The 15150-nt window shown below is 50.1% G+C and overlaps 2 protein-coding genes across 4 annotated transcripts in view; one reads left to right on the forward strand and one right to left on the reverse strand.

Annotated features, from left to right (window-relative positions):
• Window positions 1–9516, reverse strand: part of CHAF1A (chromatin assembly factor 1 subunit A) — a 43927-nt gene extending 34411 nt beyond the window's left edge. Inside the window, exons 1-3 of the mRNA XM_033195706.1 lie at window positions 9311–9516; window positions 5871–5921; window positions 2649–3505 (exon numbers count right to left, since the gene is read on the reverse strand). Of these exons, the coding sequence (XP_033051597.1) occupies window positions 2649–3505; window positions 5871–5921; window positions 9311–9362 (960 nt within the window). The 5' untranslated portion in view covers window positions 9363–9516. The remainder of the gene's footprint in view (window positions 1–2648; window positions 3506–5870; window positions 5922–9310) is intronic.
• A 4202-nt stretch (window positions 9517–13718) lies between these two features.
• SH3GL1 (SH3 domain containing GRB2 like 1, endophilin A2) overlaps window positions 13719–15150 on the forward strand; it is a 41046-nt gene continuing 39614 nt past the window's right edge. For 2 of the 3 annotated variants that reach the window (XR_004433563.1, XM_033195715.1), the window contains exon 1: window positions 13719–13960. Coding sequence is in view for 1 of the 3 variants with exons in the window: in XM_033195715.1 (XP_033051606.1) it covers window positions 13916–13960 (45 nt within the window). In the remaining 2 variants the exon portion in view is untranslated. The remainder of the gene's footprint in view (window positions 13961–15150) is intronic. The other variant, XM_033195716.1, reaches the window with a different exon arrangement.

Genomic DNA, 15150 nt, shown 5'->3' on the forward strand with positions numbered 1-15150 from the left:
CCTGGCCAACGTGGTGAAACCTGTTCTCTACCCGAAAAAATACAAAAATTAGCCAGGCATGGTCGTGGGCACCTGTAATCCCAGCTACTCAGAGGCTGAGGCAGGAAAATCTCTCGAATCCAGAAGGTGGAGGTTGCAGTAAGCCGACATCATGCCACTGCACTCCAGCCTGGGCGACAGGGTGACATCATGTCTCAAAAACAATAAAAAAAAAAAAAAAAAAAAATTTGTTCCACTTTTCTTTTTTTTTTTTTTTTGAGGCGGAGTCTCGCTCTGTCGCCGGACTGGAGTGCAGTGGCCGGATCTCAGCTCACTGCAAGCTCCGTCTCCCAGGTTTACGCCATTCTCCTGCCTCAGCCTCCGAGTAGCTGGGACTACAGGCGCCCGCCACCTCGCCCGGCTAGTTTTTGTATTTTAGTAGAGACGGGGTTTCACCGTGTTCGCCAGGATGGTCTCGATCTCCTGACCTCGTGATCTGCCCGTCTCGGCCTCCCAAAGTGCTGGGATTACAGGCTTGAGCCACCGCGCCCGGCCTGTTCCACTTTTCAATCAACATTTCATGAACCTAAAGAGGAAGTCATTTTTTCCTTTTGCCTCTTCTCAAGTGAAAGACAAGAAATGACGTCATTTGGAAAAATAAATGGTCCCAGCCAAGTGCGGTGGCTCACGCCTGTGATCCCAGCACTTTGGGAGGCCAAGGCCTCCCCTCACCTGAGGTCAGGAGTTCAAGACCAGCCTGGCCATCATGGCAAAACCCCATCTCTACTAAAAATACAAAAATTAGCTGAGCATGGTGGCAGATGCCTCTAATCCCAGCTACTTGAGACGCTGAGGCAGAATTGCTTGAACCCAGGAGGCGGAGGTTGCAGTGAGCCTAGATGGCGCCACTGCACTCCAGCCTGGGTGACAGAGCAAGACTCTGTCCAGGTGGTCTACTGTACCTGCTTACAGGTAGAGATTAAATGACCCATCTCAGGATCTACTCTCATATAAAGAGCCAACATGAACAAACAAAAGTGCTACAAAACCAAAATCAAAAAAAGGCATTGTCTCTTTTGGTTCTACATACTTAAGATAAAAAGTAAAAATACATAAAACCGGCCGGGCGCGGTGGCTCAAGCCTGTAATCCCAGCACTTTGGGAGGCCGAGACGGGCGGATCACGAGGTCAGGAGATCGAGACCATCCTGGCTAACACAGTGAAACCCCGTCTCTACTAAAAATACAAAAACTAGCCGGGCGAGGTGGCGGGCGCCTGTAGTCTCAGCTACTCGGGAGGCTGAGTCAGGAGAATGGCGTGAACCCGGGAGGCGGAGCTTGCAGTGAGCCGAGATCTGGCCACTGCACTCCAGTCCCGGCGACAGAGGGAGACTCCGCCTCAAAAAAAAAAAAAAAAAAAAAAAAAATAAAACCAAAAAAGACACCATTAAACACAGCATGAAACTTGTGACTGATTTTATCAGTTTGGTCCATAAGACCCTAAGGACACCATCGTGCTAATAATAAAACAGTAACAGAGACAGACCATGCAAAAGTCCCTCTTATGGGGTCCTTAAAAATAGTTCCAGATGGGGTCTCACTCTGTCATCCAGGCTGGAGCGCAGTGGTGTGATCACAGCTCGCTGCAGCCTGCAACTCCTCAGCTCAAGTGATCCTCCTGTTTCGGCTTCCCAGGTGGCTGGGACTACAGGCATGTGGCACCATGCCGGGATAACTAAAAAAAATTTTTTTGCAGGGCTGGGTGCAGTGGTTCATGCCTGTAATTCCAGCTCTTTGGGAGGCCAAGACGGGCAGATCACTTGAGGTCAGGAATCCAAGACCAGCGTGGCGAAGATAGTGAAACCCTGTCTCCACTAAAAATATCAGAATTAGCCAGGTGTGGTAGCGCGCACCTGTAATCCCAGCTATTAGGGAGGCTGAGGCAGGAGAATCGCTTGAACCTGGGAGGCGGAGGTTGCAATGAGCAGAGATCACGCCACTGAACTCCAGAGGCTGGGTGATAGAGTCGCTCTGTCAAAAAAATAAAAATAATTTTTTTTTTTTTGTAGAGATGGTGCCTTTGTTGCCCAGGTTGGTTTTGATCTTCAAGTGATCCTCCCACCTCAGCCTCCCAAAGTGCTGGGATGACGGGCATGAGCCACTGCGCCTGGACCCAGGTGAGGTTTTTCAGATGGGTGGCTGTGCTGACTCTACAGAATTCCCCATGTCATGCTTCCTGCCATCTCACTGCCACTTCAGTGCTCAGTGCGTCCATAGCCCCATCCCGACAGTTCTGTGCTTAGATGGGAGGGGCACAGAGAGAGCTGGACCTGGAATCTCAAGTGAGGGGTTACAGCGCCAGCTCAGATCCTAATTCCCTAAAACGGCTGAGCTATCACTAATTAGATGTAAACAACGAAGGCAAAATAGCAGGGTGTTATTCACACAGTACACCAGGTACACAGTTGATGAATTAAGTCCCAGACGCATCACAGCGAATGCAGAACTGAACACTGAGTTTTGATACAAGAACTCCATGTCGAGTCCCAGGACCCAGCCCGTGGCCCCGCTCACTGTGCCACAGACCAGCTGGGTGACCTGGTGGAGACTGACAGCGTGCTCTGAGATCCATGAGCACTGATGTGTAGGGACTCCATGGGAGATACTCACTCTGCGGACGGGTGTGGAGGTGGGGAAGGGACTGGTGCTGCTGTGCCGCTTTGTGGGAGCAGGCGGCCCCTCGGGAGAGCTGGTGGAAGAGGGAGAGCTCAGGGATGAATGACTGAGTACAGAGTCTTCTTCAGGACAAGATTCCAGCACCTCGCTCTCAGGGGTCATGTCCTTGCCTTGGGGTGTGGCTGGAGGGGACTTGGTTTGGGGCGGCCTCACAGCCAAGATGTCCTGCAAGACCACCATGGGCACCTTCCCTCTGAACAGGATGCCCCCAGCTTCACTCCAACTGTCCTGCTCCTTTCTGGAGCACAGTCTCAGACCACTCGTCAGCTTCAGGCAGCTCTGTGGTGAACATTCCTGGGAGTCACCTCTCCTCCCTGCACCTCCACAGCCAATACCTTCCTCCTCTGTTTTGTAAGGAATGTTTGAAAGGGTCTCTCCAGGAAATGCCAACTTGTCGTTCTGATTGGCCTTCAATGACCCCTGCTGATCCCTAGTGTCTTCTCGGTCGCCATTTACTGCTTCCCTGGAGGGAGAGGCTTCAGAACTTAGTTTATTGTGGTCCACAAGACTGTCTGGCTGCTCATTTGAGTCCTCTGTCAAATCAATGATGACTGGGCTCTGGCCAACACTGGTTTCGACTCTATTTCCTAAAAAGTTATCTAAGGGACCCTTCCCGTTGACAAGTTTCGGTCTAAAGTCTATGTCAGAACCCATATGACAGTCGTTTTCCAAGGTGTCCAAAGAGGCCTCCAAATCGGGGCTTTTACTTTGCACAGAAGTAACCCGATCATCTGACATGTCATCATCTTTCCCCTTTGGGACAAGATTCAGGCGCTTAAATGGCAGACGGGCTGAAACAAAGAGAAAGCCATCTTTAGTGAACGATTAAAGTTAAAACCACTCATGAGCTTGAAAATTATTGACGTGTTGGGACATGGGGGTGGGGGATAATTTTAAAGTTTAAAAAGGGTCTATTTAGGCAGTGGCTCACACCTGTAATCCCAGCACTTTGGGAGGCCAAGGCAGGCAGATCACAAGGTCAGGAGTTCAAGACTGGACAGACCAAAACGGTGAAACCCGTCTCTACTAAAAATACAAAATAGCTGGGTGTAGTGGTACGTGCCTGTAATCCCAGCTACTTGAGAAGCTGAGGCAGGAGGACAGCTTGAACCCAGGTGCTGGGATTACAGGCGTGAGTCACCATGCCCCACTTCAACATCCTAATTTAAAAAAAAAACCAAAATCCTGGCCGGGCGCAGTGGCTCAAGCCTGTAATTCCAGCACTTTGGGAGGCCGAGACGGGCGGATCATGAGGTCAGGAGATCGAGACCATCCTGGCTAACACGGTGAAACCCGTCTCTACTAAAAAATACAAAAACTAGCCGGGCGAGGTGGCAGGCGCCTATAGTCCCAGCTACTCCGGAGGCTGAGGCAGGAGAATGGCGTAAACCTGGGAGGCGGAGCTTGCAGTGAGCTGAGATCCGGCCACTGCACTCCAGCCTGGGCAACAGAGCGAGACTCCGTCTCAAAAAAAAAAAAAAATCCTGACAAGTCTTTTAGCAGAGCTACTGCCAGAATTTCAAGAGACATTTTTTGATTTCAGATCCAGTTCATATTCCAAATTTATTTATAATGGGTGAAAATCTCATTTGATGATAACTGCATCTGGTTCTCAAGTAGAAAATACACAGACATATTTGTGGACAGGGTTTTTGTTTTGTTTTGCTTTTTTCCTCGCCTCAGCACCCCAGGCTCTGTTAGGCTTTTCTCATCAATCAGACTGTTCTCCCAGAGCGTGCCAGGCTTCAGGCTCGTTAGGAGGGACACAGAAACACTTTAGAGAGTGAACTTCCCAAGGAACCTATGTTCACTTACTTCCATGCCAATGCATCTTTTTATTAACTATTTCATCATGTAATAGACCAAATAAAAACCTGTTTTTTTTGGAGGGGAGGTTGTTTGTTTTGAGACAGTCTCACTCTGTCGCCAGACTGGAGTGTAATGGCACACCCTTGGCTCACTGCAACCTCTTCCTCCCGGGTTTGAGCAATTCTCTTGCGTCGGCCTCCTGAGTAACTGGGACTACAGGTGCCCCCCACCATGCCCAGCTATTTTGTATTTTAATAGAGATGGGGTTTCACCATGTTGGCCAGGCTGGTCTCAAACTCCTGAGCTCAATCTGCCCATCTTAGCCTCTCAAAGTGCTGGAATTATAGGTGTGAGCCACTGTGTCTGGCTTCTCCCTTTTTTTCTTTTAAGATACAGATTCTTCCTGTGATCCAGGCTGAAGTGCAGTGGTATGATTATAGCTCACTGCAGCCTTGAACTCCTGGGCTCAAGCAATCCTCCCATCCCAGCCACTCAAATAGCTGGTTTTACAGGTATGCACCCACTGCACCCAGCCCAAGTTTGAAAAACTCAAAACTGTAGTTTCTAAAAATACAATCTGGGCTGGGCACGGTGGCTCACACTTGTAATCCCAGCACTTTGAAAGGCCAAGGCAGGGGGATCACAAGGTCAGGAGATCAAGACTATCCTGGCCAACATGCTGAAACCCTGTCTCTACTAAAAATACAAAAATTAGCTGGGTGCGGTGACACGCGCCTGTAATCCCAGCTACTTGGGAGGCTGAGGCAAGAGAATTTGCTTGAACCCAGGAGACAGAGGTTGCAGTGAACCGAGATGATATCACTGCACTCCAGCCTGACAAGAGTGAGACTCCGTCTCAAAAAAAAAAAAAAAAAAAAAAAAAAAAAAAAATCCGACCACTCATGTGGCCTAAGGGTAAATGCACTCCCCGTTTTACACAGAAGGATTTGGGAACATTTATCTTCCAGGACAACAGTGGGGGCAGTTCTACCTCCCAGGGGACATCAGCCACGTATGGAGATACTTTTGGTTGTTACAACTTGGAGGATGCACTTACTGGCATCCAGTGGGAAGATGCCAGGGCTGCTGCTAAGCTCCCTACAATACACAGGACAGCTCCCCAGCTGCAAGTTACAAAATGCCAATTGTGGGTGAGTGGAGGCCTCGGGGTTTACTTGTGGGAATCCCACCAAACATTACTGTGTGAAAAGCATTTTCCCAGCTTCCTAGTCTGAAGAGGAACTGTTTCTCTCCCTTCTAGCTCCACGCTTCCACTGAGGTCTCCAACAAGAGACAAGGAAGACTATAAACTAGGAACAACTCTTTAACCCATTTCCAAATAATTACCTTGTATTAACTTCTTAACTGGAAAAGCTGGTCTATCTTTGCAATCCATGGCTGCAAATAAAAGTGTCAAAGGGTAAATTGTTAAATGTTGCAAATAATCAAGTTAGCAAACACATATGTAGAGCCAACTATGTACAAGGTGGAGGCAATTCTGACCCCTCTGCCCTTGGGGGCCATTTGGCACAGTCTAGAGATGCTTTTGGTTGTCATGATGTGGGGAGGGCTTGAAGGGACGCTTTTCACATCCAGTGGGTAGAGGCCAGGGATTCTGCTAAATGTCCCACAATGCAATGCACAGCATAGCACGCCACAATGAAGAATTATATGGGCCAAAATTTTTTTTTTTTTTTTTGAGACAGTCTTGCTCTGTCACTGAGGCTGGAGTGCAATGGTACGATCTCAGCTCAATGCAACTTCCACCTCTCCGATTCAAGCGATTCTCCTGCCTCACTCTCCCAAGTAGCTGGGACTATAGGCGCGTGCCACCACGCCCGGCTAATTTTTGTATTTTTAGCAGAGACGGGGTTTCATCATGTTAGCCAGAATGGTCTCGAACTCCTGACCTCGTGATCCACCCGCCTTGGCCTCCCGAAGTGCTGGCCACAGCTCCTGGCCGCAAAATGTTAATAGTTTGAGAAATCCTACCCTAGACACTGTCATGTCTTGTTTTATTTTCTTTGTGGCATTTAATCTGAAACTTTCGTGTTTATTATGTCTCTCCCTAAACAAAATGCCAACTCTATGATAGCAGAAAGATTTGTTCCATGCTGCACCTATGGTACCTGGTTAGGGTCTAGAATACATCAGAAAGCCAACTAAGAGAGAAACAGGAACTGTTTCATGAAATGAAAGTGGAATGAGTAAAAGTAGAGACGAGAGAAAACATCGGATTACCTATTTCATTCACATGATCCCCAAACATCCTCCTCCAACCCAAGCCCCCACACCACCACCAAATTTGTAAAATTAGAAAAGGGATCCTTTCCTTTTTAAAGAGAATTCATGAAGGTGTCACAATTTCAAGCACCTGGAGCATGCCAGGCAGGAGCTCAAGTGCTATCAAAAGATAAGAGAGAACATTTTCCTGCAAAAAAAATCTCAAGAAAAGCATCTAATAATATCAAAGCAGATGCCGAAGTGACCATAAATAGAACCAAGTCTTGAGATAAATACCTTAAACAGAGTAAGGTTAGGAAGCTCACACTTACCAGGAGATCTGGGGTGGAAAAACCTAGTCATTTTGGTTAATCTACGTATGTTTTATAAGCGTTATGTGTTTTTTTTTTTTTTTTTGAGACGGACTCTCGCTCTGTCGCCCAGGCTGGAGTGCAGTGGCCGGATCTCAGCTCACTGCAAGCTCCGCCTCCCAGGTTTACGCCATTCTCCTGCCTCAGCCTCCCGAGTAGCTGGGACTACAGGCGCCTGCCACCTCGCCCGGCTAGTTTTTTGTATTTTTTAGTAGAGACGGGGTTTCACCATATTAGCCAGGATGGTCTCGATCTCCTGACCTCGTGATCCGCCCGTCTCAGCCTCCCAAAGTGCTGGGATTACAGGCTTGAGCCACCGCGCCCGGCTATGTGAGTATTTTTTAAAAGCAGACTGGAGCTTCCTAAAAATCTCCATCATCCATACATGAAACCACCCCACCAGCTGCCCCAAGCTTAGCGAATAAGAAAAGGTACTGAGAAAATTCGTTTCCTTTCTAGTCACTTCAGAGAATATCATTCTCAAATTTCCAGTTACCAAAAGACATGGATTTCTACCCAGCTGAAGGATATGATTTTTAGTCACTTAACTTTATTTTCAGGACAATCACAAAGATCTATTTGTGTGGTTTTGAGTCACTAGCTTTGATGCAAGTGGAACAGAAACAACCTCACTAAAAACAGGACCCCCCTCATTAAAAAATCCTGTATATAAAACGGGACACTCCCAATCAGGGATCCAAAGATACACACGATTAACACATATGTGTGTATAAAGTTACTAACTGCTCTTTATTCTGCGATTACATCCTTTCTAATTTTATTTGGCACCAAAATATACTTTCCTTTCATGATAGTATGATCCTAGCGAGTAGTAATTTTTTTTTTTTTAATTAAATATCCTGGCCAGGCATGGTGGTTCATACCTGTAATCCCAGCACTTTGGGAGGCCGAGGCGGGTGGATCACTTGAGGTCAGGAGTTCCAGACCAGTCTGCCCAACATGGTGAAACCCCAGCTCTACTGAAAAATAAAAAGTAGCCAGGCATGGTGGTGCAGGCCTGTAATCCCAGCTACTCGGGAGGCTGAGGCACAAGAATCACTTGAACCAGGGAGGCAGAGGTTGCAGTGAGCCGGGATCCTGCCACTGCACTCCAGCCTAGGCAACAGAGCAAGACTGTCTCAAAATAAATAAATAAAATAAAGTTAAACATCCTGACTTAAAACATCACAGCTCCAGGACAGTACCAACTTTATATTAATTTCATGTCTCCGTGAAATCCCAAAGACTAGAAGGAACTACAGCCATGATTTTCAGTCAATGAGGAATCTGCTGCATAGAGAACACAGGGCAATGGTATTTTTGGTTGTTACTAAGACTTGGGGAGAGGGGCTGCTACTGGCCTGCAAAAGGCGGAGACCAGGGATGATGCTGAGCACCCTGCAGTACCCTGCCCAGGACAGCAACAAATATCAACACTGCTGAGGCTGAGAAACTGGACTGGTGTCCACTCTAGCCTTTCATTCGTTCACGTTATTTACTGAGCACCTACTATGTGCCAAAGCGTAATGCCAAGTGCTGCCAAAGCGTTATGTAATGCAGAGTCCAGCAAGGGAAAGGGGCAGTCTGGTCTTCCTTGGTTCACCCTCCCACGTTTCGGGAAGGCTTGTTGTGGGATCCAAAGACCCCGTTCCAAGGCACAGGGAGGAGAAAGTCACGGTGCTTATCAGGCAGCAGCAAGAACTCGGGAGTCCCAGCCTCCTGGCCATCCCCACCATCTGGGTCTCTTACCTGGGCTTGCCCCGACCCGCAGAGGCATCGGTCCCGGTCCCCGAGCTCGTGCGAGCTCGGGCCTCAGTTTCCCCACCCGTTGCAAGGTCCAACATGGTCAAGGGACACAAACGCACCCAGTATCCTTCAGGGCAAGCCCTTTGGTTTCCCTGGGCCTCAGTTTCCCCTCGTGGCTCCTCCGACCCATCGCCCCAGAGGGCCCTGGAGGGACGAACTGACCCAAAAGCGCCGGAAACAATATGGTCGCGGCTACAACAATAACGTCAAGGAGGGTGCCCTTGGGGATGCCAGGCCTTCGCTGGGGATGAGAAGACTCCAGGGGGTGAACGCCCGGCCCACAGGACCAGGCTTGGCGCCGGAGCCCGTCCGCCTCCCATCGCCGCCTCGGCCCGTCCAGGCCGCGCGCCGCGCCCCCCCTTCCCCTCGGCGTGGGCCCGAACCGACCTACGGTGGCTCCCCTGGCGCCGGGCGCCCCGCACTCTGGCTCCTCCAGCATCGCCCCGGCAGCGGCTCGAGCTCCTCTCAGGCGGCGGAGGCGCGGGCTCCCCTCAGGCGGCCGCTGCTCTTCGCCCTCCAGCCCGCGCCGCCGCTGCTGCCGCCGCGGCCGCCGCGCTCGTATTTGGCGGGAACCGCGACTACCCCAGTGGTCCGCGCGCCAATTGGGCGAGCCCGGGTCACGTGATGGCCCGCCTCGGGAATTGAGGAGCGCCGGGGGCATCCTCGCGAGAGCCGTGACTTCTATTCCTCCCAGGGCTCGCCCATTGATATTTCCGCGGGGGACGGGGCTTCCCCTCGGAGGCCTGTCATTGGCTGGGAGGAGCTGCCCTGCGATTGGGGAAAGAAGGTGTCAAGCTGATTGTCCTGCGCTGCGACTGGCTGATCGCGTGGGATAGTCCCTAAGAGGAGGGAGGCCCAGGCTCTTACGTCACCAGGAGTACGTTTTACGCAGGGCGCAGATGACAACTTCAAAGTGGAATTTAGATGAGGAACCTGGAGTTTTGAGTTTATCCTAATGGGACATCGGCTAAATATAGCAACAGCAATTAAAATTATAAATTGCTTTCTACAAGAACAATAAACCGAAGTCTGGGGAGCGCTTCAGACGTATTTGATATTCAGTAAATAACATGTAGAATGAAGGAAACGGACGAAATGGTTTCTGGTTTAATCCTCGGGAAATTGGCACATGCTGTTTTCTCTGCCTAGAACAATCTTTTCGCAGCTCTTTTCCTGGATAATTTATACTTTTCAGATCTTATATCGGCACCCCAGGAAGCCTTTTCTTCCCCAACCCTGACAAGATCAAGTGCCTACAGCACTGTTCTTTTTCTTAAAGCAATTACAGCTGTGTCTTTGTATTAGTTTGTTATTTGACGAATGAATTAATTTCTGCTTTTGTCATTAGTTCTGACGAGGGTAGGACTCATTCCTCACTGGAACCCCAGAACCTGTTAGTAACTGATCATATTTATCAGGTCAATGAATATTTGAGTGAATATATAAATATTTGATTGAACTGTGTAGATCAAACAGATTTAAAGCCTCACACAAAACAGAGAACTTCAGTGTCAGCTTGTGAGTCTAGAAACAGGCTGACTGGCTAGCTGGCTTTCTTTTCTTTCTTTCTTTTCTTTCTTTCTTTTCTTTTTTTTTTTTTTTTTTTGAGACGGAGTCTCGCTCTGTCACCCAGGCTGGAGTACTGTGGCCGGATCTCAGCTCACTGCAAGCTCCGCCTCCCGGGTTCACGCCATTCTCCTGCCTCAGCCTCCCGGGTAGCTGGGACTACAAGCGCCGCCACGTCGCCCGGCTAGTTTTTTTTTTTTTGTAGTTTTTAGTAGAGACGGGGTTTCACCGTGTTAGCCAAGATGGTCTCGATCTCCTGACCTCGTGATCCGCCCGTCTCGGCCTCCCAAAGTGCTGGGATTACAGGCTTGAGCCACCGCGCCCGGCCTTTTCTTTTCTTTTCTTTCCTACTTTATTTTCTTTCTTTCCCTTTCTTTTCTTTTTTCTTTCTTCTTTCTTTCCTTTTTCTTTCTTTTCTTTCTTTTTTCTTTCTTTTCTTTCTTTCCTTTCTTTTTTCTTTCTTCTATCTTTCTTTCCTTTTTTCTTTCCAAAGTGTTGGGATTACAGGCATGAGCCACGGCGCCCAGCGGAAACAGGTTTTCTTCCACACCAATTTAATCTCAGAAGGAGAGGTGAGCAGAGAAGATTGGACTTTAGCCCAAGTTTGAAATTCTATTGAAGTAGATTGGATAATTAAGCCAGTAGTGTTTGTTGGGAAAAGTGTGGAGAAATAGAAAATTTGGGGACACAACTTTGGGCAAGTCATGTCATTGCTCAATATTTCAGTTTCCCTGTCTGAGATATGAAGATGTTTTCAACTCCTTCTCTGACATTCTCACATTTTTCAATGATTCACAACGGTGGATCACAGTTAAGGGCACATGAACAAGCTCTTATCAGAGCTTATCAGAGCACATCAATAAGCTCTTTCAAAGTATTCCTAATAGCCTAATAAAAATCTTGGAAAGTGAGGTTAGGGTGTATACATTCTGAAATAACTCCCTGATTGACCTAGTCTACTACCTTTTTTTTTTTTTGACACAGAGTCTCGCTTTGTAGCCCAGGCTGGAGTGCAGTGGCGTGATCTCGGCTCACTGCAAGCTCCGCATCCCGGGTTCACGCCATTCTCCTGCCTCAGCCTCCCAAGTAGCTGGGACTACAGGCGTCCGCCACCACACCTGGCTAATTTTTGTATTTTTAGTAGAGACAGGGTTTCACTGTGTTAGCCAAGATGTTCTGGATCTCCTGACCTCATGATCCGCCCGTCTGGGCCTCCCAAAGTGCTGGGACAACAGGCGTGAGCCACCGCGCCCGGCCTAGTCTACTACTTTCTTTTGAGGCTTTTGGAAATTTTCAGCAATCTTCTGCTTCAAAAAATCAACCAAATCTCTCAGCGATTTCAACACCTTTATGTACCAAGCTTTTTAACTGTAGTCATTTTCTGGTTTCTCTTTTTTGATTCATTTAGTCATTCCAATTAATTATTTCCAATTCATTTTGTACATTTTTATCAATAACAGTTGATATAAAAATCTATATCAATAACCAGGTGTCAACCTGGGAAGTCTTCCTGGAAGAGGTGACATTCCACACAGAGTCCTCTTTAGGTACAAAGGGTGGAGGAAAGACTCAGGAATAATGTAAAGGAGGGGAACGATGTTAGCAGAGTCTCATAAACAGCAAGGATTATGAATTATAGAAGAGAAAGAAAGAATAGTTGAGAAGAATCTATGGGGACTGGGAGCGGTGGCCCACGCCTATAATCCCAGCATTTTGGGAGGCCCAGACGGGCGGATCACGAAGTCAGGAGATCGAGACCATCCTGGCTAACACGGTGAAACCCTGTCTCTACTAAAAATACAAAAAAATTAGCCAAGCAAAGTGGCCAGCACCTGTAGTCCCAGCTACTTGGGAGGCTGAGGCAGGAGAGTGGCGTAAACCCGGGAGCTGGAGCTTGCAGTGAGCCGAGATTGTGCCACTGTACTCCAGCCTGGGCGACAGAGCAAGACTCTGTCTCAAAAAAAAAAAAAAAAAACAGAGACAGAGAGAGTTGATGGGGCCAAATTATGCAGGCTTTGTAAAACATGTTAGGAAGTCTGGAGTATATCCTAAGGGTGGTAGGCCGAATTAAAACAGGGGACTGGTGTGATCTGAATTGCATTCTTCTTTTTTTCTGTAGATGGAGTCTCACTCCATCGCCCAGGCTGGAGTGCAGTGGTGCGATGTCTGCTCACCGCAGCCTCCACCTCCCGGGTTCAAGTGATTCTCCTGCCTCAGCCTCCTAAGTAGCTAGGATTACAGGGGTGCGCCAACACGCCCAGCTAATTTTTGTGTTTTGTGTTTTTTATTTTTGTAGAAACGGGGTTTCACCTTGTCGGCCAGGCTGGTCTTGAACTCCTGACCTCGTGATCCACCCGCCTCTGCCTCACTAAGTGCTGGGACTACAGGCATGAACCACTGCGCCCGATCCTGAATTGCATTCTAGAAGCATCTTTCTGGCCGCCATGCCAGGGATGAATTGGAGGGGAGGACTGGTGGAAAGTATGGTCAGGGCATGAAGACAGACCTCGATGTCTCTATGTGTCATGTGGGCTACTGAATGGATGAACACAGGACAGAGAGAGAGGAAGAGAGGTGGCCGGGCACGGTGTCTCATACCTGTGATCCCAGTACTTTGGGAGGCTAGGGGAGGAGAGGGTGGATCACCTGAGGTCAGGAGTTCGAGACCAGTGTGGCCAACATGGCGAAACCCTGTCTCTACTAAAAATACAAAAATGAGCCAAGCGTGGTGGTGCGCGCCTGTAATCCCAGCTACTCGGCAGGCTGAGGCAGGAGAACCGCTTGAACTCGGGAGGCGGAGGTTGCAGTGAGCCGAGATCACGCCACTGTACTCCAGCCTGGGCGACAAAGCAAGACTCCGTCTCAGAAAAAAAGCAAAAAAAAAAAAAAAAAGAAGGGGAGGGAGCCTGAACACTTGGAGGAACTGGATTTAGATTTAGCTAACATGAGCAAACAGGAATCTGGAGAATCGTAAGCAGGGAGGGGCCCCTTCTACTTCCCAACCTCCCTGGCCACCGTTTAAACTAAGCGCCTTTCCCAAGACGTTAGAGTCACCTCCGGGACTCCAGGGGACGCTGCACCTGCTACGGCCCCTCTAGGCTCGCTCCGCTCAACTCACTGACAGAGGTGGCGTCTCTCGCGGCAGACAACGTGCACGTGCGCTCTCCAGCCGGCAGAGGGCGCGCGTGCGCAGACGGGACCGGGGGCGCGCGCGGGGGACGGCACCGGAAGCGTGCGGTTGCCATGTAATATCCTGGCCGCGCGGGCGCGCGAGCGGCTGAGGCGGCGCCGGGGCGGGCGCGGAGCTGGCAAGCGGCTGGCGGAGGCGGCGCCGACAGGGGCTGCTGAGGCGCGCAGAGGGTCGGCGGCGCCAGGGAGCCTGTCGCTGGCGCGGTCCGGGCGGGAGGCTCGGCGGCGGGCGGCAGCATGTCGGTGGCGGGGTTGAAGAAGCAGTTCTACAAGGCGAGCCAGGTGAGCTCAGGCCCAGGCGGGGGCCGAGTCCTGGGCCCCGGGCTGCCCGGATGAGGGGGCCAGGCCCGACCTGGCTCGGGAGGGGGCCGGAGGGACCGAGATAGGGACGTTGGTGCGTGTCCCCGCCGGGTGGGAAGAGCAAGGGATGGACGGGGGCGATGAGGTGGCCCAGGCCCTGCCCGCCATGCGGGCTCCAGAAGCGGGGACAGAACCCCTGGGAGGAGGGGAGAGGCACCCAGGGGCTGCCCAGGGACGCGGACCTCACCCCTCCTCCCCTCCCCTGCAAAGGCGGGGTGCGGGGAGAGAAGGGGAAGAGAGGAGTCCCGAGGCTGTCGACACAGGATTCTTGCCAGATAACCCAGAGCCAGGGAAAATTGCTTCTAGAGCAGTTCTGTTCAAAATCCTCCGGATGGGCAAAGTACAAAGTTGAAAAGGTAGAGGGAGAAGTCAGTTTCCCCTCTCTGCTCCTCGGGCAGCCAGCCCCGTCTCTCTCCCCAGAGACAGGGACTGCCATCGACTCCGTATGTCCCTTTCCTAAGATACGTGTGTGCCTTTCCTTTAAAAACACGTACACTGTGATAGCGTTTGCCGCAGAATCCTGTGTGCTGTGGTTTTCATTACTTGGAGGTCACACTGGAGCGGGATTTCTCCCCCTCCGTCAGCACTATTGACATCTGGGGCTGGATTGTTCACCGTAGTGGGGCCATCCTGGACACTGCGGGGTGCTGAGCAGCGCCCTGGCCTCCACCCACTCCAGGCCAGGAGCACCCCCAAGTCGTGACAACCAAAAATATCTTGAGACATCGCCCTGTGTCCCCTGAGGAATAGAATCAGTTCTCCTTCCCTCTCTACTTTCCTTCCTTCCTTCCTCCTTCCCTCCCTCCCTGTCTCTCTCCCTCCCTTCCTTCTCTTCTTTCTTTCCTCCTTCCTTCCCTGTCCCGAGGACTACTGCACTAGACCATACTCCACACTTGTTGGATTTTTTTTTTTTTTTTTTTTTTGAGACGGAGTCACTCTCTGTCGCCCCAGCTGGAGTGCAGTGGTGCAATCTCAGCTCACTGCAAGCTCCGCCTCCTGGGTTCAAGCAATTCTCCTGCCTCAGCCTCCGCAGTAGCTGGGACTACAGGCATGTGCCACCGCACCCGGCTACTTTTTGTAATTTTAGCAGAGACAGGGTTTCTCCATTTGGC

This window comes from Trachypithecus francoisi, unplaced genomic scaffold (genome assembly GCF_009764315.1).
Source record: "Trachypithecus francoisi isolate TF-2019V2 unplaced genomic scaffold, Tfra_2.0 Lachesis_group5, whole genome shotgun sequence".
NCBI lineage: Eukaryota > Metazoa > Chordata > Mammalia > Primates > Cercopithecidae > Trachypithecus > Trachypithecus francoisi.